General features: G+C 38.8%; 2 protein-coding genes across 7 annotated transcripts in view; one reads left to right on the forward strand and one right to left on the reverse strand.

The window, feature by feature from the left end:
- The first annotated feature begins 525 nt into the window (after positions 1 to 525).
- LOC119734920 (protein phosphatase 1 regulatory subunit 7-like) lies at positions 526 to 20,404 on the forward strand. The gene is made up of 16 exons (XM_038208556.1): positions 526 to 1,099; positions 5,057 to 5,219; positions 5,940 to 6,029; positions 7,673 to 7,744; positions 8,581 to 8,639; positions 8,914 to 8,966; positions 9,406 to 9,548; positions 10,216 to 10,302; positions 10,770 to 10,841; positions 13,438 to 13,499; positions 14,691 to 14,814; positions 16,083 to 16,165; positions 16,566 to 16,681; positions 17,595 to 17,676; positions 18,266 to 18,394; positions 19,229 to 20,404. Exons 1-16 carry the CDS (start codon positions 885 to 887, stop codon positions 19,275 to 19,277), a joined length of 1,599 nt encoding a protein of 532 aa, XP_038064484.1. The 5' UTR covers positions 526 to 884; the 3' UTR covers positions 19,278 to 20,404.
- A 2,999-nt stretch (positions 20,405 to 23,403) lies between these two features.
- LOC119734946 (fibropellin-1-like) overlaps positions 23,404 to 27,185 on the reverse strand; it is a 57,500-nt gene continuing 53,718 nt past the window's right edge. For all 6 annotated transcript variants that reach the window (XM_038208589.1, XM_038208588.1, XM_038208590.1 and 3 more), the window contains 5 exons: positions 26,600 to 26,710; positions 26,309 to 26,428; positions 25,291 to 25,407; positions 24,240 to 24,353; positions 23,404 to 23,613 (listed from right to left, as the gene is read on the reverse strand). In XM_038208589.1, the coding sequence (XP_038064517.1) occupies positions 23,456 to 23,613; positions 24,240 to 24,353; positions 25,291 to 25,407; positions 26,309 to 26,428; positions 26,600 to 26,710 (620 nt within the window). In that variant the 3' untranslated portion in view covers positions 23,404 to 23,455. The remainder of the gene's footprint in view (positions 23,614 to 24,239; positions 24,354 to 25,290; positions 25,408 to 26,308; positions 26,429 to 26,599; positions 26,711 to 27,185) is intronic.

A 27,185-nucleotide genomic window follows, 5' to 3' on the forward strand; every position in this document is an offset into this window, starting at 1 on the left:
TAGCTAATTAAGTTATTAAAACGTCATCTCCAAACGTACATGTTCCCCACAGTTGCCGAGATCTTGGCCCTGCTAGGCCTCAAATAAAGCCCTATAGGTGATAATCCCGCGTCTGGCGTCTATAGTCTGGCCGTCAGCGTTTGCGGGTTTTTTTACTCGGGATGGTTAAGGGCGATCATCTACGATAGATGCAAGACAGGTTCTAGTAATGTTTCCCTTTATGAAATATGCAAACCAGAAATTTGAAAAGAGCATGGGTGTCAATCCGGGGGGGGGGGGGGAGGGATAATTCTCCCCCAACATTTTTTTTACCCGGGGAGGGAGGGGTAATGGGCCATTGGATCATCACCATATTTTATATAGGTTGTTTCGTAGGCCTAACTTTCAAAAGGGTCCATAAGTTACTAAACGGTGAACAAACAGTATACAAAGATTTCACCCGCATTTTTGTACGGGATGTGCGCGCAACCTTGCGTGTATCCTGCAGAGACTCGAGTCGAGTCAGTTGCCCGTTGGCACTCGAGTCGCCAAAAATTGTGACTCGAGTCGGACTCCGACAAGTCACGCATTGACTCGAGTCTTTACAACTCTGCAGCACCCCTCCCCTTTTTGCGAAAAATTCTCTGGGCCGCTGGGGAGCCTTCAACTATAGTATGTAGGCCTACTTCAACAAATATTATAATCCTAACGAAAAAAATCATTGCTTCTTGTGATGAGCGCAATCAACACATCTGATGAACAGTTAGCCGTATAATCTGAACAGTATAGCGCCCTCAAGCGTTTGACAAGTGTCAGTTCAATAAAATGGCAGCTTCCATTGATGTTTATTGACAACGGAAAATACTGCAAACGAATCGCATTGCTCAGACAGTAAAATCATCTCGATGGCTGCTTTAAAGCCCCGGAGCCTTTCAACCAAATCGAAGCTGATGTCAAGTCCTTCCATGGTCAATCAAACGGCCGATATTCGACGTGGAAAGAGCACAACCGAGCCTCCAACATGTCCAACAAGAAGTCAACGACAACAACGGACAGCAACAGGCCGCGGTGGACGGCGGATCGCAAGTGATGTGGATGTGACGGATCGTGTGCGACAAAGGTAATGATGCAAAGCAAGACAGCTCAATATCTACACCTTCTGAGTGATGCACGAAGGTGAAAATTGGAAAAATGTTGCACACTGACGCCACTTCAGCGGTTGTGTACAAAGTCTATGGAGAGGCAAGAAAATTTTCTAAGCCTATTTCCTAACGCAGTGGCTATTGTTACGGCAGCCGTAACGCATTTCCCATTTTCTATCGTTACGGTAGACTGCAACTTTTATAAAACATGACAAGAAAATATAAAATTAGAAGGAAAAAAGTGAATTTGAACGTTATGAAATTCGGACTTTATTTCCCTTTTTAAAAAAATCCTCCAAAGCCTCAGGTTAGAAAAAGAAAAAAAATTGAGTGCAAAACTGAGATTCGAACCCGCAACCTCGCGGTGCAAAATCCTACCCTCTACCGCCTGAGCTGACGCACTGCTCGCTTTAATGCGTGGAAACAAATAATTATATACCTGCGTGCGTATCAAAAAAGAATCGTAGAGGGCGCTAAACAACGACTGCCGTAACGATAGCCACTTCGATTTCCTAATAGCCCCACTAGTGTGGCCGCGGTATGCTGCGCTGAACCTCTGGCCACACACCGTGGTACCGCGCACTACTGAGGACGTTTTCATAAAAATTACAGGCAGTTTCTTACATATGGTTGTATTCTATGATGTCCCATCTATCAGAATGTCGGACACTTCGCCCCATTTCCACGTCGCCCCATGTCACTTCGCCCCTAACCACTTCGCCCCATCCCCACTTCGCCCCATCCCCACATCGCCCCATCTCCACTTCGCCCCATTCCCACTTCGCCCCATTCCCACTTCGCCCCATCCCCACTTCGCCCCATCCCCACTTCGCCCCATCCCCACTTCGCCCCAGCCGTTACATGTAAAAAAAATCTCATCTATTTTATTGGCTTAAAAACAATTCCAACAGATTCACTAATTGCTAACCAACGGAAAGAATTAGCCCACCAAATGAACAATTCATAACCAACCAGTCAAGCTATCACTCTCCCCTACCGAGAAAAAAAGCTTGAACTAAAAGTAAAAGATCCAACTTTGTTCCCAACCCGGCTATACCAACCCGTCTCCCACTTATCTGAGAACGACAATACCTTTGACATCTAATTTCACTCTTGGAGGAACCAATCTACATGGGGCGAAGTGGGGATGGGGCGAAGTGTGGATGGGGCAAAGCGGGGATGGGGCGAAGCGGGGATGGGGCGAAGTGGGGATGGGGCGAAGCGAGGATGGGGCGAAGTGGGGATGGGGCGAAGTGGTTAGGGGCGAAGTGACATGGGGCGACGTGGAAATGGGGCGAAGCGTCCGACACCCATCTATCACTTCTGGGATGCTTAGGTGTAATGATGTTCAATTTGCCGAGATATTCTTGAATCTTTCTGGAGCCCATATGCACTCGTGAAACGTCTGGTGATGGCAGCCATTTTGAATGTGACAAGAGATGACCCCAAGCTGTGACGTCGCGTTTATGCAAATTGCTTGTCGAGCGAGGGCGCGAGTTGCAAATGCGACGGCTGTTTCCTGTGCCGTGGATCCTGAATAGAGATCAGTGCACGTGGCCCCCAGACGATAAATGCATGGTACAGGAAACATCCGTCGCATTTGCAAGTCGCGCCCTCGCTCGACAAGCAATTTGCATAAACGCGACGTCACAGCTTGAGGTCATCTCTTGCATGTCACATTCAAAATGGCTGCCATCACCAGACGTTTCACGAGTGCATATGGGCTCCAGAAAGATTCAAGAATATCTCGGAAAATTGAACATCATTACACCTAAGCATCCCAGAAGTGATAGATGGGACATCATAGAATACAATGTAAGAAACTGCCTGTAATTTTTAGTAGTGTGCGGTACCATGGTGTGTGGCCAGAGGTTCAGCGCAGCATACCGCAGCCACATTAGTGGGGCTAATTTCCTAACAAACTTTTTCTCAGTCCCAGATTCATGTCTCATCATTTTTGCAATGACTGACCTTCGTTGAGATGATATGAAGAAAAAAGTGACGTCAGGTTGCAACATTTTTTCCAGAAAATTTATTGTCGATTCCCGACCCCCGCGAATTTCTACTAGGGCCTATTACCAACTGTCCAAGCAATGTCAAAGTCATGAAAGTGCAACTCGCAAGCCTGGCCAAAATTCCTTAACTAGACATTTTGGAAAGAATTCCATACCTGGACATCACTTGCCACCCTGTGCACTAACTGGTATGAATTTGAGACTGGTCTGAAAAATTCTACAAAGTGTTTTCTCAGTAAATGCTTTAATATTTTCCCTGCTAAATTTGACTTTCTAGGACATGTTAATGTTATCGCTTTCTAATGGCTGATACTCACTGCAGGGACAAATACAGAGATGCCACTTTTCCGGTTTTAACCGGAATTCCGGTTTTTAAAAAAATCTCACAAAATTCTGTTTTTTCCAGCCGTCAAATTAACCAGAAAAAGAGAAGAAAAACTGTGGAAATGCGTTGATTTTTACCTCGATTTAGTACATTTAGGTGCACGCATGGCACAACGTTGTTCGTTGAAGTAGTCTTAAAAACAGTCTTTGTGTATGTTATTGCCGAGCCAGCAAACGATACAAGCGGCCAACGTACTTGCACGCAGTGTACAACGGCGCCTCGCGCGTGCTTCACTGCGTGCGGGCGTGTTGTGCGCTAAGCACACGTAGCATTCAGCCTGGAAATCAAGTCTATCATTTCAGCTATCGGTGGTTTCCAATCGCAGTGATATATGTGAATACAAAAAATGCGGGTACCAACCATGTTTTCGTTGAGCGCATCGCGTAGTGCAAGGATCACGTACACCGACAGCAGTGTTGTGGAATCGTGCATGTTTCGTGTCGAACATTACGTTGGAAATTCGGGTAGGCAGAATAAATATTAGGAATATGGAAAAAGTCAAAGTGATTGAACGAACCGACAGCTTTAAAGGCCATAGAAGCAAAATTTAAAAATAAACAGAACTTGGCTTATTTGGCTACAAGATAAAGATGACAACGGGGACTTTGTGTCGGACACGGAGTGGCTTTTTCACACACAAACAAGTTCCGTTTTTTCAAGCAGCCGTTCCGTTTTTTTTTTCAAGCAGACCCAGTTCCGTTTTTTTCAAGCAGACCCTGTGGCATCTCTGCAAATAAGTGATGTTCATACAGTCATGTACATTGTATATATGGAATTCTTCCCGAGATGTTATCAAAAAGATATTTGTGAATCAAGAAGCTTACATTTGACTTTTCAAAACGCACTTTAGTCGGAAAAAAATAGTATTGGAAACCAATCCAAAAGAGGTAGGATTTCATTTAAAGCGATCCGGAACTAGGAAAACAACTAGAAAAATGACTGTACATGTACCTTGAACCAGTCCCTCATTCTTCCACTTTTGTGCCAGCGCTTCCTCTGGACCTGCGTACCTATTCATGGACGTCATAGAAGATATTATTTATCATTATCAATTGGAACTGAGCATATGCATGTGTGGCTCAATGGGAAAATGTAGGACTAAAGCTAAAGGTCCCTAGTTCAAGACCCATAGCCCAACTTGACACTTTGAAAGAAAGCATTCCCAAAAGTACAGGTTTTCTCCCTTTATTGTTTTAAATAAAATCCTACATTTCATCCTAGAATATTTCATCTTTGCTTTCTGTTTTGTGGCTCCGGAGGACTTTTTTTGAAAGAGAAATTTTTGAAGTTCGAAATTGCATTAGGTCTGATTCCCATCCCCTGAATATGAAGTCACTATGACAGTGTAAGCGCAGAACCAGATGAATTGAAGGTTCCTCACGGTATTGACGGTAAACCTTTTAAGTCCCCAAAACATTCACTGTGAATAAACAGTGAAAGTGCCGATACGAGGGCCAAAACAAAATCAGGTACAGGTTCACAGTCAAATATACACCACCAAGAATAAAACATTAGGCCCTACTTTTATTTTGCAGAAGACCAAATTCCCTCAGACAAGTGGCTGACAATCACAATGAAGAAGAGTTAAATGCCAACAATGAAGGACAGGATGTGAAATTCATTGACGTTCCATCTGAAAGCGGCGCAGCATCAGGACGGCCAAATTCAAAATGCCAAACGATGTCACCTCAAGAAATTGTGAGTATTAGGAGGACCGTTTTCAAACAGACTTATGTTCATAATGGCTTTAGTTAAATTAATCCCAAGTCTCTTGTTACTTTGCCAAATCATCCCTCCTATGGTGCATTTCTGGTTCTGAAATATTAAAATGGTAGATCTAGTAAACAAAATACACACATGTACATGTAGTTAGGTAGTTTCTCGTTTGGTGGGTTTTTTTAAATGGAGGAGGTGACCCCTCTTTTTTTTTTAAAGGGAGGAGGTGACCCCTCTTTTCCCTTTTTTTTTCCAAGAGGCAACATGGATCCTTTCTTTATTTTGACTCTTTTGCTGATGCTTTTGTGTTCTGGGGGAGCTGTCCCCCTTTCTACCATATTCTACACTTCTAAAATTCAGCTGGAAGCACATAAAATACCAAATAAACTGCAAATGTTAATGTACCGTAAAAAAAATGAAGCGGGCGGGGATACAAATCTGATGATTGTACAAGTTAAGCAGAGCCATAAGCTTGGTCTGTGATCTAGCATGATTTTGATAAAAGAGTTTCCTGAGTGCTCATGAGCCCACCCACTATTATTTTACAGCTCAGGGTTTTATTGAGAGGGGTATCTTTAGGACACATTGTAGGCTTTTCCAATCCTATTTGAACACCCACTTTTCAAACGCTGGCGTATACATTGTCTCATTTTTAAAAAAAATCTTTATGATGTTTTTTTCCCAATTTTCTCTCGTTTGTAGCTGGAGATGAGCCAAGAATCAAAGTACGAGGATGTTTATGATGTCAACTTACACACATGTAACATTGGTACAATTCCAAATCTGGAAAAGGTATGATTCTAGATTGTTTGCTTTTCAGGCATAAGAAGTATTTTGAATTACCAAATAATTCCATATTTTTCCTCTTGCACCCCATTTGTTCCTCTGTGGTATGTATGAGTACACACTTTGTTCTATCATTGACACAGAATTTAAAGGAAATGAACAACATTTGCTTTGGCTGTATTTTTCAGAAATAAATGGATTTGGAGGAATAGAATGTTAAAGCAAATATTGTTGCACTGACTTGTTTCACGTTTTGGGTTCGTATTTTGTAGATGCTGGAAAAACCAAGAAAACCAATCATGTTCTTGTGGTCAGGTTCCCTGACCCCACTTAAAATGAAACAAACAATTTATAGACATTGGGGAATTACAAGGTCAAAGAATCAGTCTAGTAGGCTTGTACCCCTTCACAAGTGTGTAATTAATTGCAAAGAAAATGCGGAGTAACTCAATATGAAAAAGGAGGAGCAGTTTTTGAAAAAAAGCCAGTTTTCTCCAATGCTGGTCGGCCAACCAGCATTGGAAATTGATTCAAAAATACCACTTTACTTAAAAATGTCAGCACACCAGGAGTTGTGATTGAATGGGTATGCTTTAGACTGTCATTCCCTAACAGTCCAGTAAAGAATTTCGTGGTAATTTGATCATTTTGTTTTTTGATGTTTGCAAGTGTTGTATCTTCCTTTTAAACAACAAAAGTTGTCCTCAGTGAGGACGCTCCGTGCAAGGTGTCTAGTAAGGCCGAGTAAAAATAAAAATAGTTCTCATCTGGGCTTTTTAAACATATTAAGGACTGGAAGCGTGCGCCTTTTTTCTTCTTTTTCCCAAGATTGAGGATTTTTCCAAGATGGCGGAGGGATTCTTCTTTTTTCTCGAATCTTTTGCTGATACAAAATTGTGTTCAAAGGAGCTGTTACCCCTTCTACATAGCAAAAATATTGTTGGGAACAAATTAAAAGACTGCATATTGTCAATATATATTGCAAAATATATTGCATACATGTATGTATAGATTCTTTTTTAAAGGAGGCTGGTGGGAAAAAGGAAGCGGAGCGAGAAACTGGCTTATTTTTTTCTTCTATTTTCTGCTTTCTCAGATTCAAAATTGACTAACAATTATGGACCTGCCAAGCAGAGAATTCTGCTGAGCAAATGTATGTGCTATTTAATAAGTAGAAATTAGCTGGGAACCAATCAGCAGTAACATTTAGTGTGTGTTATTTTGGATGGTAACCTGCTATTGTTATCTGTGCTAAGCGAATTTCTGCACTAATAATAATAATAATGTGTGTTGCTTATGTAGTACTTTCCAGCAAAGCTTGGTCTCAAAGCGCTTCACAGGTATTACCCCTGTTCATCAGGCCATGAGACCACTGCAGCCAAGATCAGCGCAATCTGGTCTCTACCCTCACAGGTGCCCACTTATACCCATTGCTGGAGCGAGGCAATTGTAGATAAGTGTCTTGCCCAAGGACACAGGAGCTGACCCCAGCTCTGTAGTAGAAAAGTAAATACAACTGGTTGAACGGGAAGTAAAGTGAAGTTGAAATTTGCTCACCCTGATGTGCTTGTTGATTTTTCTTCCTCCCAATTTGCATCCATGTGTATAATATTTTGTAATTTTATAATTTCATCTGTTTATCTTTTCAGTTTACACATCTTCGCTTGCTGGATTTGTCTTGTAATTCCATCAGGCAGATTGCAAATTTACATCACAACAAGGTATGATTTTGTGTATCTAATTACTAGCAGTGATAATGCTAATATTTATTTTTTTACTTACAATTGTAGTTTTTATCCATGTTATTGCATTTCAGTCGCAGGATGTTTCCAAAAACATTTTAAAAGCATATAGGATCATTTGCAGTCTTCATAATTTCATGAAATGGACTGATTTAAGGGCTATTAATTTAAAGTAGACATCGTTCCACCAAGCTTTTCATTGTTTTGCGTCCATTTGTGCTGAAAAAAAAAATGCTGTTCTTTTTTCAAACGTCAAAGAGCAGTTCGAGGAATCTGTCGTGCATAGAATCCATAGGTCACAGGGAGTGCGCGAGTGCCAGCTCTGTTGAGAGAAAGTAATACAGCGAGCGTACGTATAAAGTCTAAAGCCTGCTCGCAGCCGTTTAACGGATGTAGTATTTGAGAAACTGTTTGCGTTAGCGATGGTTAGGTCCCAATCATCGTTAGTACTGATATAATTGTTTTTATTCTTGAGAAAGACAGTATACCATGCTCAATGATTTCACAGTATTTTTCATACTATTATGTACTTGATCAAGTTGGCAGTTCTGTTTTGAGTGTTTGCAAGTAAGCATATGCCTTGAATCCTTTACACCACATGACACCACATTATGCTAGTTTGTCACAATAGTAATGTAAACATATGCATACAAAATAACCCATTAGACCAAAATATTTGTAAGTGCTATAGGCATTACGCCACATCATATCCAAAGATGTTGTAACGTCATGTGGTAGTATGGTGATTGCTGAACTTTATTGAATATCACATTAAGGTGAAAGAAAAGAACTATTGTGTTCTTTTCTGTTTGCAGGAATTGAAAGAATTGAAGTTGTACGGAAATGAAATAACATCAGTCAGCAATCTTGAAAGGTATTTATTTTTTTTAATTTAAAATTAACCCGATTGAAAGTACTTTGAAAAAATGAACACAAAAAATTAATTAAACTGTTTCTTAAAAAAAAAAAAGTGCACTCATTGTGCAGTAGTTGTATTTTTGTTTGCAAATTTATAATGCAAGTTCCCAAAATGGAGTGTGATATGACTAAATAACACTTTATGCTTAAAAACATGTACCTGGTCTGTTGTATATTATAATTGATGTAATAACTATTATCGTAATCTCTATTTGTACTGTATCTTTTAGTCTCGTTGAACTGCATACGCTTCAACTTCAACACAACAGAATACAAACTTTGGGTGAGTGTTTATATTGAATTTGTTCCTTTCTTATTTTATATATTCTATTAATTGTGTCATCCTAACTCATAGAGCCCACCTTGTTCAAGGTGAAACAAGAAATTCACAGCTTTGTCTTATGTAAATTGAGCAGCTGCTTAACAAATTTGTTGCGTAAAAACTACGAGTAGCGTAGGTTATACACTTGTTTTGTGAAATGGGCTGCAATTGTGACAGAATAGAGGATTTGCAAGACAAAAACAATGAGGTTTCAACTTGCCCACCATGCAGGGGAGGCTGCTTTACCGACTGTCGCCCGTGAAGCGGATGATTGCCCGCTACAATCGTAGCAGCCCAATTTGCGTGAGCAATTCATGAACACACGCATGCAACTTTTCTGCTTCAAAGTATAGAGGTAATTGGATAATTAACATGTTATTCTCGTTTTTTCTTGATACAGGGCAATGTCTATCATGTCTCAAGAAGTTAAAAGTCCTCAGGCTGGACAGCAACCGCCTCAGGAAACTAGACTCGCGAGAGATTGCTTCTTGCTCACAGCTGACAGTTCTTGACATCAGCAGCAATAAAATTGACACTTTGCATGTAAGTTGAGCCACACCCCAGTTGTGTTGATGATTGGTTTGTAGTTTATGCTACAGATGCTCTGTGTGAAAGCAGATACTTTTTCTATATTAAACAGCACTCCACTGATGACCTAATGATAATGTGATATTGATATTGTGGACTGTTAACATGTATAAATTCAAAGCAATTTGCAACTACCACCCATTTCAGGCTAGTTTTCCAGAGTCTCAGTGAAAGAAAGTGTGAGAAGTGACATTGAAATAGTGTGAGAAGGTCATTCCAAATATACTTTTGTTCCGGTCAGGCGAAGTTTATGTATTGATTTTCCATTGACCAGACTTGGGAGTCATTATGAAGCAGAAAATGACTGGAGCAGTCGCCCTTTTGATGTAGTCATTCTGAACTGTGTCAAACATCAAACTTTTTTATTTAAATGTTTGAATAATGTGGATTGGCGCAACTCTGGAATGTCAGTCTAAAATGAGTGTCGTGGAAACATCTAATACAGCATTTCGCAGTGGTCCTAATTTGATAAGTTCAGAAATTTGGCTTATTCAATTTTCTGGTTTGTTGTTATCATGTTATGTACATTTAAGTGCATTTGCAAGGGACTTCGCAGGATTAAGCCTTTTGTTCATTTATTCCTGTTGGCCTTCTAAAACTTTTAATATTTTTCATTTAACAGAGTTTAAATTGTTTATCATCATTGGAGGAACTGCACGCTACACACAATGGCTTGAGAGCTGTGACAGACCTCAGCAGATGCAAAAAGGTTGGCGTGTTTGGTATTTGTTTGGTAGCTGTTTGTATCTGTTACTGGCAAATGTATGTATAAGTTCTAGGTATTGAGCACTGCTGATATAGTTATGTTACTAACAAAACGCCAACTTGGCACAATTATGGATTATTATTACCTGCAGTGACCCACATGAACACAATATTTTGCTATAAAGCCAAAGTTTTACAAATGGCAGGAATTTCCTTTGGGTTGCAAAAGTAACTATCATTGCGGTTCTCAATATAGTGTGTTGAAAATCATTTCCATTTTCTTCTAATTGTAAAGTTCTATGATTTTGTTTTTCAAGCATTACTTCATCAGAACATAACTATTTAAACAAACAATACAATGAAATTTCTAAAAAATATAAAAAAAAACATCACAGGCAGGTATATTTTCAGCTTTTGGTTTGAAAAATTGAGGACAATTTTTTTCTTCTTTCATATCTATACATTTTGCAGCTGAATGAGGTGAATCTGTCCCACAACAAGTTATCAGATGTCTCAGGCTTAAAGGGACTTCCCCATATCACTGTGAGTTCTCTGGTGATGTATTTCTGGGCCCAGTTTCATGACTCTGCTTACTGCAAGCCAAGAATCCCTGCTAACCATAGCAGCAAAGTCTGTAGTAATGGTTAGCGTATTTAACTGGTTAGCAAGGAATTTTGGCCATTGCACATGCATACAGCCCATAACTCTGGATTCTGTGATTACAGGGTTAGTGCAAACTAGTACAAAATTCCATGATTGAGAGTCATGAAATTTGGCCTTTCCATATTTGGCCCTTAAATGTATAATCAGTAATTCATGCCTCATATGTGAATGTTTAAAATGAGCTTCTGTTGCGTATATAGCTTTATTTCTGTATTACTTCTGAAATACTTGTATTTGTAAGTATTAATGTTTGTCGTCTGTTTCATCAATGCACTTTTTCCTCATACTTTGTTTAACATTCTTGAATAATTTGTAATGTGTGCAGGACCCCAATGGAAACCAATTTTAAACTGTTTGGGCGTACCCTGGGTAAACAAATGGAATAAATATTAGATTAGCCTTTCTAGTTCATTATTGTCTCTGGTTACAAGTACAGTCGACTCCCGTTACAACGAGCTCGGTCATAACGATAACCCGGATGTTACGAGCACATTCTCCCAGTCCCGATCAATTTGTGTACATTACTATGGGGAAATATTTGGTTATTACGTGCACGGACATAACGAGACTTCGGCTATTACGACGATTTTGGCTGACCCAATGCGAGGAAAAGCATTGTTCTCAACCCATTTACAACGACATCTTTTCAAAACTACGGGCATTGCAGCTTGTCAACGACAGACCTTTTGTCCCGAAACGGGTATCATGCTCCCGTCTTCCAATTCAAGCAACACACTTAAGCTTCACCCATCAATGTACCTTTGTAAAGACTTCAACCCAACGTTATTTCATCTCGCTGATCTTTATAAATAAATTCAATGGGACTGTGATAATCGGCGCAGTGGACCGCTGGTCTAGTCGCTAATCCCCTGCTGCGGTTTCCCTTAGCGTGACCAGGTTTGAAGTTTGCTTACGACTGCGGTACCACGTTTCTATATTATTACAAACTAACAATAGGGGGCGCTCAGGAGTTAAGTGTTAACATTGTAAGGAATAGCCTTTAGTACTGCCGCCCGAACATCGGGTGCGTAATTGCTCCCTATTGTTGGCTTGTGGCTATAAAAAAAAATACGAAGTAAAGAACACAGCATCACAAGACAAACGGCTTTTCAGAGCCACCACAACTTCCAAAAAGAGATAATTCAGTCCGTCTTCAAAAAATAAAGTTTAAAACATACCGTGGTTCTCACCCCCAAAAAAGGATCCGAAGAATAAAAAAATAAAAATCTTAAACAAATTAAGAACCCCTCCGGCCCCGCCGAAAAAACAATCCCAATGAAAACAGGTTTCCAAGATCTTCAAATGCCCCACCACATATACATTGTACAAATTTTAATCCAAAATTATTACTTTTGTTTATTTATTATTTTTATCTTAAAAGAATCCCTCCCGACAAACAATAATCACCAATTGCTGCGAAATTACACATGGAGACACTTAAACAAGGAAGTAATATTAGCGCCCTCTCTTGCCCGATTCCAGCAAATGCAAAACGAAAGCAAAATATCACTTGGCACGAATGTGCGCTATAGTTAACCGAAATAATTACAATTTCAAAGAATCCCTTCAGAAACAATAATACCCAACTGTTCCAAAAAGTCAACAACCAAAAGGCATCTAAGGATCAGGAGTCATTAAAACCCGGAAGTAATGCATGTATTGGCGCCCTCTCTTGCCCGATTCCAGCAAATGCAAAATGAAAGCAAAATGTCACTCGGCACGATTTGTGCGAGTGACCTACTTGCCTGATTCTTCTCAGCGATGATGCCTTTTCCTCCGGATTCAGGTCCTCAAATATTGAACAATGTTCCCTTAAAGGTATTTTATTTATTTCATTTATTCATCACCATCAGTTAAATATTTAATATACATTATTAACAGACGTACATACCAACAAATGACCATCTTTTCATGTCTTCGGACGTGCGTTACACGATTAAAACACGCACGCACATGTACCGTACCTTGTGCACAACGAATGGGGAAAACTGCACTCCGGTTTTAGCGAGGTTCCGGCTATAACGACAGTATTGTGAAAGTCCATCGGACCTCGTTATAACGGGAGCCGACTGTACCACATTTTAGTTGAATTATAACATGTTACAAATCAACATGAAACCAATGAGCTAAGTTTTGTCACTTGTAGACCGATTTGCACTATATTGAATGAGGCCTAAAATTAGCATCAAGCTTTCATACCAAAAGAATCATTTAGATTCATTTAGCATGGAAATATTTAACCCATTAGCCCCTGCACCACCCCTAACAGCCCTGCCTGTTACTCCTCATACCACTCCAAACCGCCCCAGCACTCTGTTTTTTTTAATTTATTTCATGGAGGTGTAAATATAATGTAAAACAATTAAATGCAAGTGCAAAAGGATTAATACAAAGTGTCTTCTTATTATACAAAGCCTCCAAAACAATGTGCTTGTCATTTGCCTTAAAAACCAAGAATGTGTTTTGTTTGTTTCAGATCCTCCAACTGTCTCATAACAGCTTGACAACCAGTTGTCTGAAGGCTTTGGGGAAATTAAGGTTAGTGTCAAGAAAATATGGGGATTGTGGCCTAGTGGTCGGGGGTTCAAATCCTGCTGGTTGTCATGTGCTGTGTCCTTGGGCAAGCTTCTTCACCCCCACTTGCCTCTCTCCACCCAGGAGTATAAATGGGTACCGGCATTAGCTGGGGAGTAACTTGCAATAGACTAGCATTCCATCCAAGGGGGAGTACAAATATTCTTAGTCATTTCATGCCAAGGAAACCTGAGTTAAACACTGGGTCAGTGAGGCTTATTAACTCAGTAAAAACCTTATTTTTATTTTGCCACAAGAAAATGTGTGTCACTTAATGCCGAAAGCAATGCCAAGCAGCTATAGAGTTGATTTCTTGCTTTCGCAAGGTAGTTTTATCTTGTGAAATTAAGTTGCTCTAGGTACTTGAAATTTAGAGATAAACGTAGCAATAGACAAGTACATGTACTAAGAAAGAGATTTAAGATAGTATTAGTCTTAAAATTAGGCAATGCTGTTTTCTGGTGACCAATGTGAGCAACAAATTTTGAAAACAAAAAAGTTGTTAAAAATGCATTATACTGCACACCAATTATAATTACATTTTCAGACCCCCAGGCCAAAGTTGTAGTTGAGTCCATCTAAAGTCCCATGACAAATCTGATCTCATGTCCAGTCACGAGTAACAGGGGATGACCAACAACAAAGGAATTCCTGTATGTACAATGTATGTCAGGCTTTATTTGAACAGCTTGGGACTGAAACTTGGGACTGGATTACTTGTGATGAAATTGTGAGGACTTGTGATGGACTCCTGCTAGCTAGCACTAAAAACTACTCTGCAGCGCGTCCCAAAAAAAATCCACGGGATTTTTTTTACGAGGCTCTAGCGTCGGCGAGGAAACACGTACCGCCAATATTTATATATCATTTTAAAGCTTGGAATCTTAACTTCATTCCTGATAAGTACAGGTATTGGTTTGATTTTCAAAAGGTTTTGAAATTATTCGTGTTCAAATAAAGACATGTCAAAAACAAACTCTATCGATTTCAAGGAAAATCAACAATGCGCATTTTTTGTAATTCTAATGGAAATGCTTCATCATGTTCATGATGTGACGATCTGTGTTCTGACTGAAGCTGTATTATTTCCTCCACAAGAGGAAAGAGTGACAAGTAATTTTCCTCTTTCAATACCATAAACCATCTCATTTGTAGGTCCTTACAGAATCTAGATGTATCATACAATCAGCTGACAGAGCTCAGCGGCATACATGAACAGTTCCCATCACTGGAGGTGCTGAATGTGAGTGACAATAGGATACACAGGTGGACATCCATTGTAAGTATTATTTCATCAATAAGTTTCCCATCAATTTACACTTTCACCTGTTTCAGACTGGGGCACCTGTAGACTAGAGTTAAAGGTAGAGCAGACCATTTGTAATTTGTTTTAACCAACAGAAGTGCTCAGAATCCGAAGATGGATGCTTAATAACTAACCTGATGAGGTTTTAGCTCTGTGAATGCTGTATATTTCAAGAAGACAGAAGAAACATAAACACAATATTCGGGATCTCAATTTCAATTCCAAAGTTGCCGAGTCGTATTTTGAATTACGCCATCTGGTGTCACGACTCCAAAATCTGCATTTGGGACATGATTCTCATTCAGCCGATTGTCACCTATTCACTGATTCGCCCAATTGCAAATTAACTACAAACTAGAACTCGGATTCATGTAAATTTCCAATAATGTGTCACTTGACAGATCTTTGGAAATGACCTTCTTTTGTTGTTTTTCTTCAAAATGACAGCATGCCAGAAGGAATAATTTCTCATATATTTAAACCAAGTAAGCTTTTTCACAATACAATGCTTTTTCACAATACAAAAATATTTGCCTGCCTGAAACTGGAATCTGTTTGGATCAACCTGAATTGCTCTTGATATTTTTTGGTTTGGTGCAACTCTGGAACGCCAGTCTGAAATAGTTTTTTTTTCTCCCTCTCTCACTCTCCATATCCCATGCATTTTTGTGCCAACTGCCCTTCTGATAAGTATTTCCCACTCACAACTTGTGTGTGTGTATTTCGACCAAAAGTCTTTGTGTCATGGAAGAAGTTTTCACAAAGACACCAAATGTTACTGAACATTTTGCATGAATGTTGTCAAATGGTCTGCCACTAATTTACGGGACAGTATCCTATAAAAGTGTTTTTCTGAACTCACTTCAGCCAAAATGGTTACAGGTAAAATTTCAACTTAAATTGTCCGTGAGGTATTCTGTCAAAACATATTTCCAAAGTGCTAAAGTAGAAATTGTTGCTAACTTTTTGAATCTGAATATTTAGATGTCTGTTTGAGTACACTAAGAAAACTAACTTCAGCCAAAATGGTTACAGGTAAAATTTCAACTTAAATTGTCCGTGAGGTATTCTGTCAAAACATATTTCCAAAGTGCTAAAGTAGAAATTGTTGCTAACTTTTTGAATCTGAATATTTAGATGTCTGTTTGAGTACACTAAGAAAACTGAGAGACATATTGAGTTTGTGTTTGTTAAAGTAGCTGATATTTTTACTTCAATTTTTTTTTTTTTTATCTATGCAGTGTTCGTTAGCCAAATGTAGCAGTCTGTCTGAGCTGTATTTATCAGGGAATCCATTCTGTGCAGAGCAGGGAGAGAAACCAAGGTAATATTGCTAAAGGTTTTGTGAAACTTTCACCTACCATTTAAATGTTTAAACGTAAATAGTCAACACTTTACAAAGGCTGCTGCCTGCCCCAGAATATGTGTGTCGCATAGCCATCTTGGCCTGTTTGCATATTTAAATTCATCAAACACAATCAATTGTATAGACCATGTTACATTTGTTTACGAATTGGATGCTGTTATCACGGGACGTCAACTTCAGCAGATCGTTCTCTTCAGCAATGCTTTGTAAAGTACAGAGGGTTTACAAGCATCCTATGCAGCACAGTATGAGAATCTTTTTGGTGGGTATGCATGCTTATATAAATCAATCATTATATATTATTACTATTCATCATATAATAATACTATTATTATGGTGTGTTTGTTCCTATCCGCAGTTACCACCATGAAATTCAAGAGCTGCTCCCTAATCTGGACATTCTAGACGGCATTCACATGAAGAGAAACTCAGCCAAGTCAGCGCCTGTCATGAGACCAATGTCTGCTGCATCAGGTAGGGTCAGGACTCTCAGATACCTCAAAAAAATTGTGCATCGTTCATGACCAAATGGAATGTGTTTTTTCAAAAACAGGCTCCTTGGGGCAGCTGCTAACTTTTCCACCCTACTAAAGTTTTAATCTCTGGCGAACTGCAATGATGTTTTAATAAAGGGCTCATGACATGGATTCTTCTTGGGAACATACTTAATGCAACTTTCTACTCCTCTTAAATGTATGAAAACGATCTGACTTCTCTTTTTGGTTATTTTTATTGAAAAGTGCACTTCTGTAAACATTAAAAACAATTCATGCTTTTCCTGACAACTGAGGGCGCTGATGCTGTGATGTCATTTCAGGAAGACACTGTTCAGTTTAAGACTTTCTTGTTCAAATTGCGCACCCAAAACTTGCTCACTGAAAACATTTGTGAGAAAACTATGCTAACTGGCTTACTTTCATCTACTGAAACATCAGCGAATCACCAAAGAAAAGAAAATTCACGACAGCAAAATATCCAAAATTCTGGCGCTTTTTGGGCGTTGAAATAGCTGTAACATTGAGATTTCTGCCTGAAATGACATCACACTTTTCCTTATGAAAATCGAAATTGGCATTAGCACAATAACCAAAAAGGCACCGTGCAAAATGCCCTTAAAGACTGCAAAATAAAAATTGAAATTAAATTTAAATTGGACACAAAGGTGCATTTTCAAGGATTGCATTAAAAAAATTACATTACATGGGCCCTTTAAGCTTTTAAAATGGGCTACCTTGGCATTATTGTGTTGTTGAATATCAGTAAATTCCAGAGACTTTCTTGTTGAGATAGCCACAAAAGTTAACAGTGTATATATTTAGTATCACAAATATGCCAAACAAAATCTGAAAAATCAACCCTTTTTCTACTTCTTATATTTTTGTACCAGCACTGAGTGCCAGACAGGTTGAGAATCAGCTGAAACACGTTGAGGCGGATCTGGCATCATTTGGAGCAAGTCTTGCAGCGAGGTAGAAATCACCATTATACATTTCATTTCTGACCAGCTGTTATACCGCCAAGGATGAACTTCTTCCCTTGGTGTGTCACACTCATGCAAACATTGCCAACATTGCTATCTCTTTGTGCATTCATTCGGGAAACGTGACAAATATTGGCAATGTTTTGAGTTGCCTACTTCTGCTTGTGTTTCAGTTGTCTATTATATATTTCTCTATATGTATATTTTGATTTTTTTCCCACTCTTTTTGTTAATTGCACCCCTGCAGAAACTCTTGACTTTTTTTTAAATCCCCCCATTCTACATTCCCATTGAATGTCTATTACTTATCTGCATTTGTTTTGTTTTTTTCTTCATCGTTTATGAATAAAAGGTTTCCTTTACTCTTTTTGTGAATAAATGGTTTTGTTACATTTTCGTCGAGGAACACTGAAAACAAAATTGGACTTACCTACCTAGGCTTGACTCCAAAGTCTCTGGTGTATGCCCTTATTGATAATGAGTGACTCAGTCAGTGTCTCAGTTAGTCAGTAAGTCAAGCAAAAATTTAGTCTGGAAGACATTCAGACTCTGTGTGTACTGGTATATTTCCCATGAAGGTTTGAGAGTGTGCGTTCTACTATGGAGAGTCTGCCCCTAGACCCGCCTTCACCTAGGCCAGGCACAGCACTGAGTATACGCAGCGTGTCCACATCAGATGGGTCCCGACCAGGCAGCAGATGCAACAGGTAAGGCTGTGTCCATATGACTTGACTATGGCTAACAGTAACACACACATCTATGGCAAGTGGCTTCAGCCAATTCCATTAACACACATGTAACTGCCAGCCACAGCCACATAAGTTGGACAAACATGTCCTAAGAATGATTGTGAGTGTGGTAAACTTAAAGGAAGAACCCTGTCAAATCCTGAATGATTTTTTTAGGAATCACGGGTAATAGTGCCATAGCAAGTGGAAAAAAAAAGAAAAAAGAAAACTGAAAAGAACCCAAAGCTTTTATAAGATGGAATTTTGCGTCAGGGTGATATAAATCAAATTAGGTTTTTGCCCTTGATTTATATCACCCCGATGCAAAATTCCATCTTATAATAGTTTATGCGGTACCCGCTGCTATGTACATCAGATTCGAACCAGCCAACCGATCCGGTAACCTCGGTGGTCGAGTGGTAAGACATCTACACTAGAAAGCAAGAGGTCGTGGGTTCGAGTCCCACCCGAGTGACTTTTTTCCAACTTTCACTCGGGAGGTAACACACTGAGTATACAGTGTTTAAACGTCGGTGAAGGGCAACAACCTAATTTAACACAAAGCTTCCAATTTTTTCACTACCGGTCAACTGCCGTGTTATTTCTGGAGAAATTTTTATTATAGTTAGAATTACTTTTTCCAGCAAGCAGTAATACATTTTTCTGTGGGGAAGTGGAGAATACCGCTTCTATAGGTGATTGTGTTTTTGCAAGTCTTAGATAACTAATTTGGGATAACTTGTTCGAGTTGTAACTTAGAAAGAATATGTGAGAATATTAACTGGAAGACTTTGGTTTCTTTTTCTGTTGCAGTCGAAGCCGGATCCTGGAGGCACAGGCCTTTGCAACCAAAAATTTCTAACCGTGGAGGGCAGCTCTCTTGGACTGGACTTCAGGTTCTAAAGAGGACTTTGGGTGTACTTCATGATGGAACAAGATCTGGGCAATATGCCATTCCTAAAGAAAAGATGATGTCCAACACCACTGGCCACGGGTCACAGTTTTCAAGCGTCATGGTTCACTTTTTGAATGCTGCAGTTCACTTTTTGCGACATTTGGAAATATAATCACGATGAAAACTTGTCCTTTATAGAATATCATAAGAAGTGTACGTGTTCAAAATGTGCGTCAGCTCTTGATACAGCGTACACAGTATGTACGTGTAGAACGTTCGTATATCGGCGGCCATTTTTGGAACATTGGGGGCAAACTGGTCAGTATACAAATTCAACTGTGTGACTGGTGTATGGGCATCCTCTATCCAGTCTTTATATAGAGATTAATCAATCTATCGTATCCATGTGTAGACCTACTTTGCATTTGAAATTTAATGAGCAGAGAAAATTTCAGGCAAAAGTTTGTGTTCTATGCACAAACACCGAAAATTGGCTTTGTGTGTTTCTTTTCAATGACCATTTCGTCAAGCGGTAAAAACAATTATGAAACAGCCATCAAATTAGTAATTTTGATGCGTGTTGCTTATGATGCCTTTACAAGGCTTTCGTGAAATCGGTCTTTTAGGACGCATCTTAGCTAGGATCAATCTTAGAGCGGGGACTCATGTTTTAAGTCCTAAGACGAGTCATAAGATATTAAAAAGAGGAGTTTCGTGAAATCAGCCCCAGAATTATCAAAAACAAAAATCCCAGTGTATTGTTTCAGTGTTTTAGTCGGATCCACCACAAGCTCATCACAAGTCCTTTTAAGTCACAAGTCCAGTCGCAAGTCCAGTCATGTGATGGACTCTACTACAATAACGTAGTTTTTAATCATAAAATTGCGAAATGGTCAAAACAAAACTTGTCCAGAATTTAAACACAGTGATGCACACATTGTTTAATCATAAAATTATTGTGTCGATGAGTTTATAGAGAAATTTAGAAAAGCTTGTTTTTACTGTGTATAGGTTGTACAGTAACGTGTGTATGTTGATCGTTGTACATTATAGCACTTAAAAAAATAAAGGTTTCATTTTTGGAAATTTCTAAATCTTGAGGGTTTATTATTATTATTTGTTTGGTTTTCAAAAAAATAATGGATACTGCCATAGGGCTTGATGGGTATTTTAAAGGGGTCATGAAACAAATTTTACACTGGAGCATATTAATAGCAAATATCCATTTCCTCGGAAAGGCACAAAAACTAGTAGACATCCCTTTTTGGTAACAATTTTTGAAAAGTCCACTATTTAAACATTTAAAATGTACCATGCTTTCTTGACAACCGAGGGCACACCGCGCGCCGACTCGCGTCCATACCATTAGCGATGTCAACAAAGTTAGGCCTATTGTAAAGACGGAAACTCAAGATATTGCATTGAAATGAAATTACCTCCAATATTTTGCCATGATATCATATTTGAGGATGCTAAAAAAGGGAACTTGTTTGAAAAAAAAAAGACGTTTCGAAAAAAGGACACTTTACAAATATTGGCTGAGAAGGGGGGTAAACGCTGGAAGAAAATAAAAGGGCACTTGAATGGAAGATGGCAGTCTTGACCCCCCCCCCCCCCAAACCCAGTGGTGTAGCCAGGGGGCATGGTGGGCAGGGGCGGATCCAGGAATTTTCTATTTGTTTTATTGGCAAATAAAGCTGAAATGTAGACGGTTTTTTTTCTCCGAACCCTTGCGGGGGGGGGGGGGGGGGGGGAGGGGAGAGGGGGTTTGCTCGTACCATAGTTTCAATGGGGGCGCTGTTGAAATCCGAAGATTATTAACATTATATCACAGAAAAATATACATATACCCCCTAACCAAGCTGGATGTGTACATATTTTGTGCAAGGCGGACATTATTACTAACACAAACAAATTGGGTGTCGGAGCGGGGGGGGGGGGTTGCATTTTTTTTTCAAGAATCTCTATGGAAAAATAAATAGGGACAGAGCTGTTTTTTTGGGGGTTTTTTTGACCCCCAAAACCCCCCTCTGGATCAGCGCCTGGTGGGGCACGTCCCCCCCCCCCCAAAAAAAAAATCCCAGTGCCTCCCCCATTGTTCAAATTATCAATTCCCTGTGTAACAGTAATTTTGTATGTGCCCAAAACCGAGTTGAACATATTTTTTTAAGAAGAAAAAAATCACAAGAAACAAACAATTCATTTATGAAGAAACAAAGATGAAAAAAAGGGGAAAGTATTTATCATTAGCGGCATATATTCTTTTTGCTGAGAATATCACAATGAGGAATGCCGAAATTGAACAAAATTATGATGAAATTGTGTGGCATCAAACAAATTTGGTTTCTGGATGACACGGTTCGGCGTAGACGAGACAAAATCGAATACTCCTTGACGAATTATGTGCGCTCATGGTTTGAATTTGCTGGACAAATTTGAAATTAGAATCAGCGAATTTGAATAAATGTTTTAAAATATAGTCGGTTTCACTGTAGCTACTGCACGTACTTCCAATTCCAGATTTAAAACATAGAGTTCTGTAAGACTTGGATATAACTTCAGTAAAAATATGAACTCTTTTATTTGCCTTAAATGTTCTAACAATTTTAACATCTTGTTGACACTAACTATACAGATTTCATTCACATTTGCGTATTATGAAAACATTTCTGTATATTATATCTTCACTAAAACTATGACAAACCTTTTTGACAAATAATTTGAACTTTAAAAGTTTAGCAAATTAAACATATTGACAGACAACTGTGAAGTTAATTAAAGTTCATTTCAAGAATTACTAAAATAGTGACACTTGCCTTAAGCTATAAGGTATAAACAAAGTCCAGTTTTCTGGATAAAATCATGCATAAATATACAAAAACTCTTTTAAAAATCCAATACCTTGTATAATACCTGACAATAAATATACCCGACCAAAATACATGGGCTAAAACTAGTATATAAAGTCTAAAATGTGTACACAATTTCTGCATAGATGTCAATACTATTCAACAATAGAAAAGAATAATTAAAACATACTAAATATTCCACCGTTTTAAGCACCTACTGTTCCAATGTACAAAATAAGTTCTTACAAAAATATAAAAAGTTTCTTACCAGTTTTGTTTTACTCAGATGCAAAAGCATCACAGATCCAATAACACTTACAGAAGTTTTAAATAATACAAGTTTTGGAAAATTTTGAACACGTAGAGACTTGATGAACAAATTATAAAGGGTACTATAAGCTCAAGTTACAAGTCAAATGACTGACCCTTTAATTTGTTTGGCCACATGGGTTGTTCATTCCTTTACACTTGGGAATTCAAAAGGGTTAAAAGATTTATCGCTAATCTGGTGATTTCATGTACACTTCTAACTACTATATAACAAGAAATTTAACACAATTGTGACGTGGTTTGTCAAAACCAGGCGGAATTGGGCAGAGCTACAAATGGAGAAACAGCTGCAAAATGACATGGGGGGAGGGAAATTTTGAGATTTTTGTAAATTGTGATGCTACTAATGTTTAAAATGTTCTGTGAAAGTTTCAAACTGAATTTTCATTGACAAAGTATGTTTTTTAAACACTTTTAGAGCACGTCATTTCACAAAATAACACTTTGTTCAAGATTTCATTCTGACAAGACTAAAACTAGCGCAACATTCTGTTTAGTTTTTGAACGATGCAGTTCAATTTTTGCGAAGTTAAGAAATTTATTCACAGCGAAAACTTGTCCTTTTAGAACATCAGAGTTTGTGTGGGCGAACAAATAGTGCGTCAAATTTTGATACAATGCGTGTCGTATGTACGTGACAAGCATTCGCATATCGACAGCCACAGTTGGAAGACCAGCATTATGGGCATACGTTATCAAGTGAGTACGTAGAGATCAGTGTGTGAACCCATAAGCACAGTTCCGCAGAGGTGACCTATGAGTGATGTCACGACTCCGGCACTGTATCCGGTTTGTTAGTGTGACGTCACCTCCAGCACTTTCTGCACGATTGGAACCGGAAGTTAACGCAGCTTGAGCGTTTGCAGCCAATGGGCGCTAGTAATCAGTGGTGTGCGCGCGTGTATGACGTTTTTACTAACGAACCGGATAGTTCCTGAGGACTCTTGGTGACCAGGATAAGTGCCTCTATGCTTCATTGGTAGTCTTCCGCCTCCAAGAGCAACAAAGACACAGGAGACCCATCAGGAAGAGAGTGAAGAGCGCCAGAAGGATGATGATGATAATCCACTCTATCTCCAAGCTGCTGCCTTGCAGGGCACCGGTCTCATTCTGGATGACCAGCTCTAGAAAATTGAAAGTTTCAAAATTAAAAGGTTCAAAATTGAAAGGTTAAAGGCATCATTTGCATTTATCCCCAAGTAACCTACCAAATTATTATCAAAAAGCTTGCTTGGATTAAAGATCGTACTGGAACTAAGCACCCTTTTGCAAATAATCGATCTGGCTTGCTGTCATTTAGAAGAAATCAAGAAATGTAGGTGATTTCCAACAATCAGTCAATTGACTGATTTTTGGAGTATAGACAAAATCATGTTTCATTATCAAAAGGTTGGGCATGGTTTATTCACTGTTTTCTCAAAAAGTGTGTTTTCCACTGAGCTGAAACTTCAGCAGGCTAAGTTTTGAATATTGTTCTTTGGATTTTTTTGGTGGTGTTATCATTGGACATGAAACAAACGCATGAAAAGCAAATGATCCTGTATGCCTTTATAGAGAAGTTAAATACAAAACTCTGGAATACTGTATTTTTTCAACCACTTTAGTTGGGATTATCACAAGTTCATGCACAGAGCCCATAATATGATTTCAAACTTGAAACAAAGTAGAGAACTAGAAAGGTAGAGAACTGAAACAATGTAGAGAGCTGGGAAATGATTAAAACTTTCAAGCCATGTGAGTAATAACGTACTTGTATTACAAAGGTCTCCGATGTAACCTTCTTGGCAGGAGCAGGAGAATGCCTTGAATTGATCCTTACAGACGCCGCCATTGATGCATGGGTTGGATGCACACTCGTCAATCTCTGCAGAGCAAACAGGTGAAAAAACAACTTCAGAATTCACTTGGTACTTGGTGAATTTCCTCCTGAATACTCCACGTGGAAGTCTAGTAAGGAGGCCTTGGGGAAGTGGAACTAAACTAAATCTTCAGAGGTGTTGTGGTTTGGGGCGTCTATGGTGTCTTGAGGGAGCTTGTTCCATTTCTGGATAGTTCTGGGTAGGAATGACTGCATATAGATGTCTGTCCTTGCTGCAATTTCTGTGAACTGATGGTTGTGAAGTCTACGAGCCTGTGCTGGTTTGGAAACTACGGGTGGTGGATTTGTGTGAACTATGTTGCTTATTATTTTGTAGAAACATTTTCCTTCTCTTTTCCAGTGAAGACCATCACCAATATATACTATAAAGCATTCAGAATTTTCATCGTAAAATAATACATAAAAAATACATAATGTCATATTGAAATTACAAAGATAATAATAATAATGTTGTGTTTATAAAGTGCTTTATAGCAATATTTTTAAAGTGCTTCACATTTGTTTTACACCTGTTTATCAGGCCATGAGACCATTTTTCTGCAACAGCTTGAGATCAACACAATAAGGTCTCTATTCTTACAGGTACCCTTTTATACTACTTGGCGGAGAGAGGCAATTATAGTAAAGTGTCCTGCCCAAACACAATTAAACAACACTATCCAGTCACAGTTTAAACCAACGCATCTGAGTTGGAGACAGTTGCAGTGTGAAATTTGGACTAATACAGACTAAAACAGACTGATATCTTGTATTGTGCATGCCTTAGCAAACAGACTAAGGACAGAGACACATCTCCTGTGAGGGTTAGAGTCCTTATAAGGTAAAAGAGACCAGATTTCATAGAAGTTCATATTTCATATGACACCGTAACCATTGGACAATGGTGTCAGAACCAAAGTCAATTCTTTTTGACAGTTCTTACCTCGATGGCAGAATTGTCCCTCGTATCCCTCTGTGCACAGACACACGTAGTCCTCTAGGCTGGTGGCAAAGCATGTACCATCATTCTGACACTGGTGGCCCTCACAGGCATCTCTGGCTGAAATAGTGCAAGGACATTGAAAAAAGTATATTTATACAGGAGTTTTGCGAGGGTTTCATTACCTGAATCCTACTTTCAGATTCTGAGACAATTTTCTGTAAGAGTAATCCTACTTTTATTGATCAGTTCCTGGTAGAAAAAGAGCATTTCAATCCAGGAATACTTTATTTTGAGTCCTGTTCCTGATTATTTCCTAAGATCAGAGTACAGTAAGGATAGTGAAACCTCCTGACGTTAATAACTTGGCCTCAGGTTTACTATTTTTTATTATAAGATGAAATTTTGATGTCGGGGTGCTATAAATCAAATTAGGGTTTTTGCCGTTCACCGACATTTAAACACTGTATACTCAAGTGTGTTACCTCCCGAGTGAAAGTTGGAAAAAAATCCCTCGGTCGGGACTTGAACCCACGACCTCCTGCTTTCTAGTGCAGACGTCTAACCACTCGATGGGCAAAAACCTAATTTGATTTATATCACCCCAACGCAAAATTCCATCCTATAATAGTTTATGCGGTACCTGCTGCTATGTACATCAGATTTGAACCAGCCAACCGATCCCGTTAGCTCAGTGGTCGAGTGGTAAGACATCTGCACTAGAAAGCAAGAGGTCGTGGGTTTGAGTCCCACCAGAGTGATTTTTTCCAACTTTCACTCAGGAGGTAACACACTGAGTATACAGTGTTTAAACGTCGGTGAAGGGCAAAAACCTAATTTGATTTACTATTTTTTACATATGTGTTTTGGAAAGACCGTATTCATAATGTGTTTATTATTTTTGTGCTCATGCATTTTTGTGGCACGTCACGTGATCCACTCTCAACCAATAAAAATTAACAATCTATTACGGGTGGTATAACAAAGCCTATTACAATCTTTTGAGTTAATCATTATCTACCTGTCTCACAGAACTCTCCACTGTAGCCCTTGTTGCAACTGCAGAACATGACCTGCTGCTCAGTCACCACACAAATACCATTGTAGTTACAGTAGCTGCTCTCGCACGTCTTAGAAGTTGCTGCACAAATTAAACAGTGGTAAAAAGTACAAGTGCATAAAATTCCACAACAAACCTTGTGTACTAGATAGTGAGTTTTACCTATCATTATTTTTTTTAATGTGTCAACTTCAACAGATCACCAGTCTTCAAGAGATCACCAGTTTTCAAATGACAAAGGTCTATACTTACGGACTTCGCAGTACTGCCCAACAAACCCAATGGGGCAGCTGCAAGTAAAGATGAAAGGAGAAGCCTCATCACAGATTCCACCATTTTGACATGGCTGAGTCTCACAAATGGCTTGAAAAGAAAAAGACAAGAAAGAATCAAAGGTTTATAAAAAATCACTGCAAGATACGACCGCAAAACTATTGAACATTTCTTCCAATGGCTACTTTTACAAGGAGTTAACCAACTTTACAGCTCAACTATTCAATGCTAAATTAAAAAGAGTTACTTTGGGATACATAGGATGTAATCTGTTAAAATTTGATGCTTCTAGCAGTATTTGAAATGAAGATATGACAAAAATATAATAAGTTGGGTGCTTGTCTTTTATTTTTGGCAAATTTGTGATCCTTGTTATGCCAAAATACATTACGAAAGTTTCAGACTGCCAACCTGCCTTTAAAGGTGTTTTTTTAATTATTTGCCAAGGAAAGTCGTTTTTTAAATAATTAAACCACCATTATTAACAGAAAACTACATATTAACAATAATGTATAAACCTATTTTAGAAAGGGCTACCTAGAAGAGTCCATTTTAAGTCTTGTTA

This window comes from Patiria miniata, unplaced genomic scaffold (assembly GCF_015706575.1).
Source record: "Patiria miniata isolate m_02_andy unplaced genomic scaffold, ASM1570657v1 HiC_scaffold_28, whole genome shotgun sequence".
Classification (NCBI taxonomy): domain Eukaryota; kingdom Metazoa; phylum Echinodermata; class Asteroidea; order Valvatida; family Asterinidae; genus Patiria; species Patiria miniata.

Bases quoted from the DNA above. Each gene is read 5' to 3' on its own strand.
- LOC119734920 (XM_038208556.1), top strand. From the start codon at position 885: ATGGCTGCTTTAAAGCCCCGGAGCCTTTCAACCAAATCGAAGCTGATG. The intron at 13,500-14,690 runs GTTAGTGTCAAG...TCTCATTTGTAG, and splicing joins AAGGCTTTGGGGAAATTAAG to GTCCTTACAGAATCTAGATG. The intron at 16,166-16,565 runs GTAATATTGCTA...TCCTATCCGCAG, and splicing joins GAGCAGGGAGAGAAACCAAG to TTACCACCATGAAATTCAAG.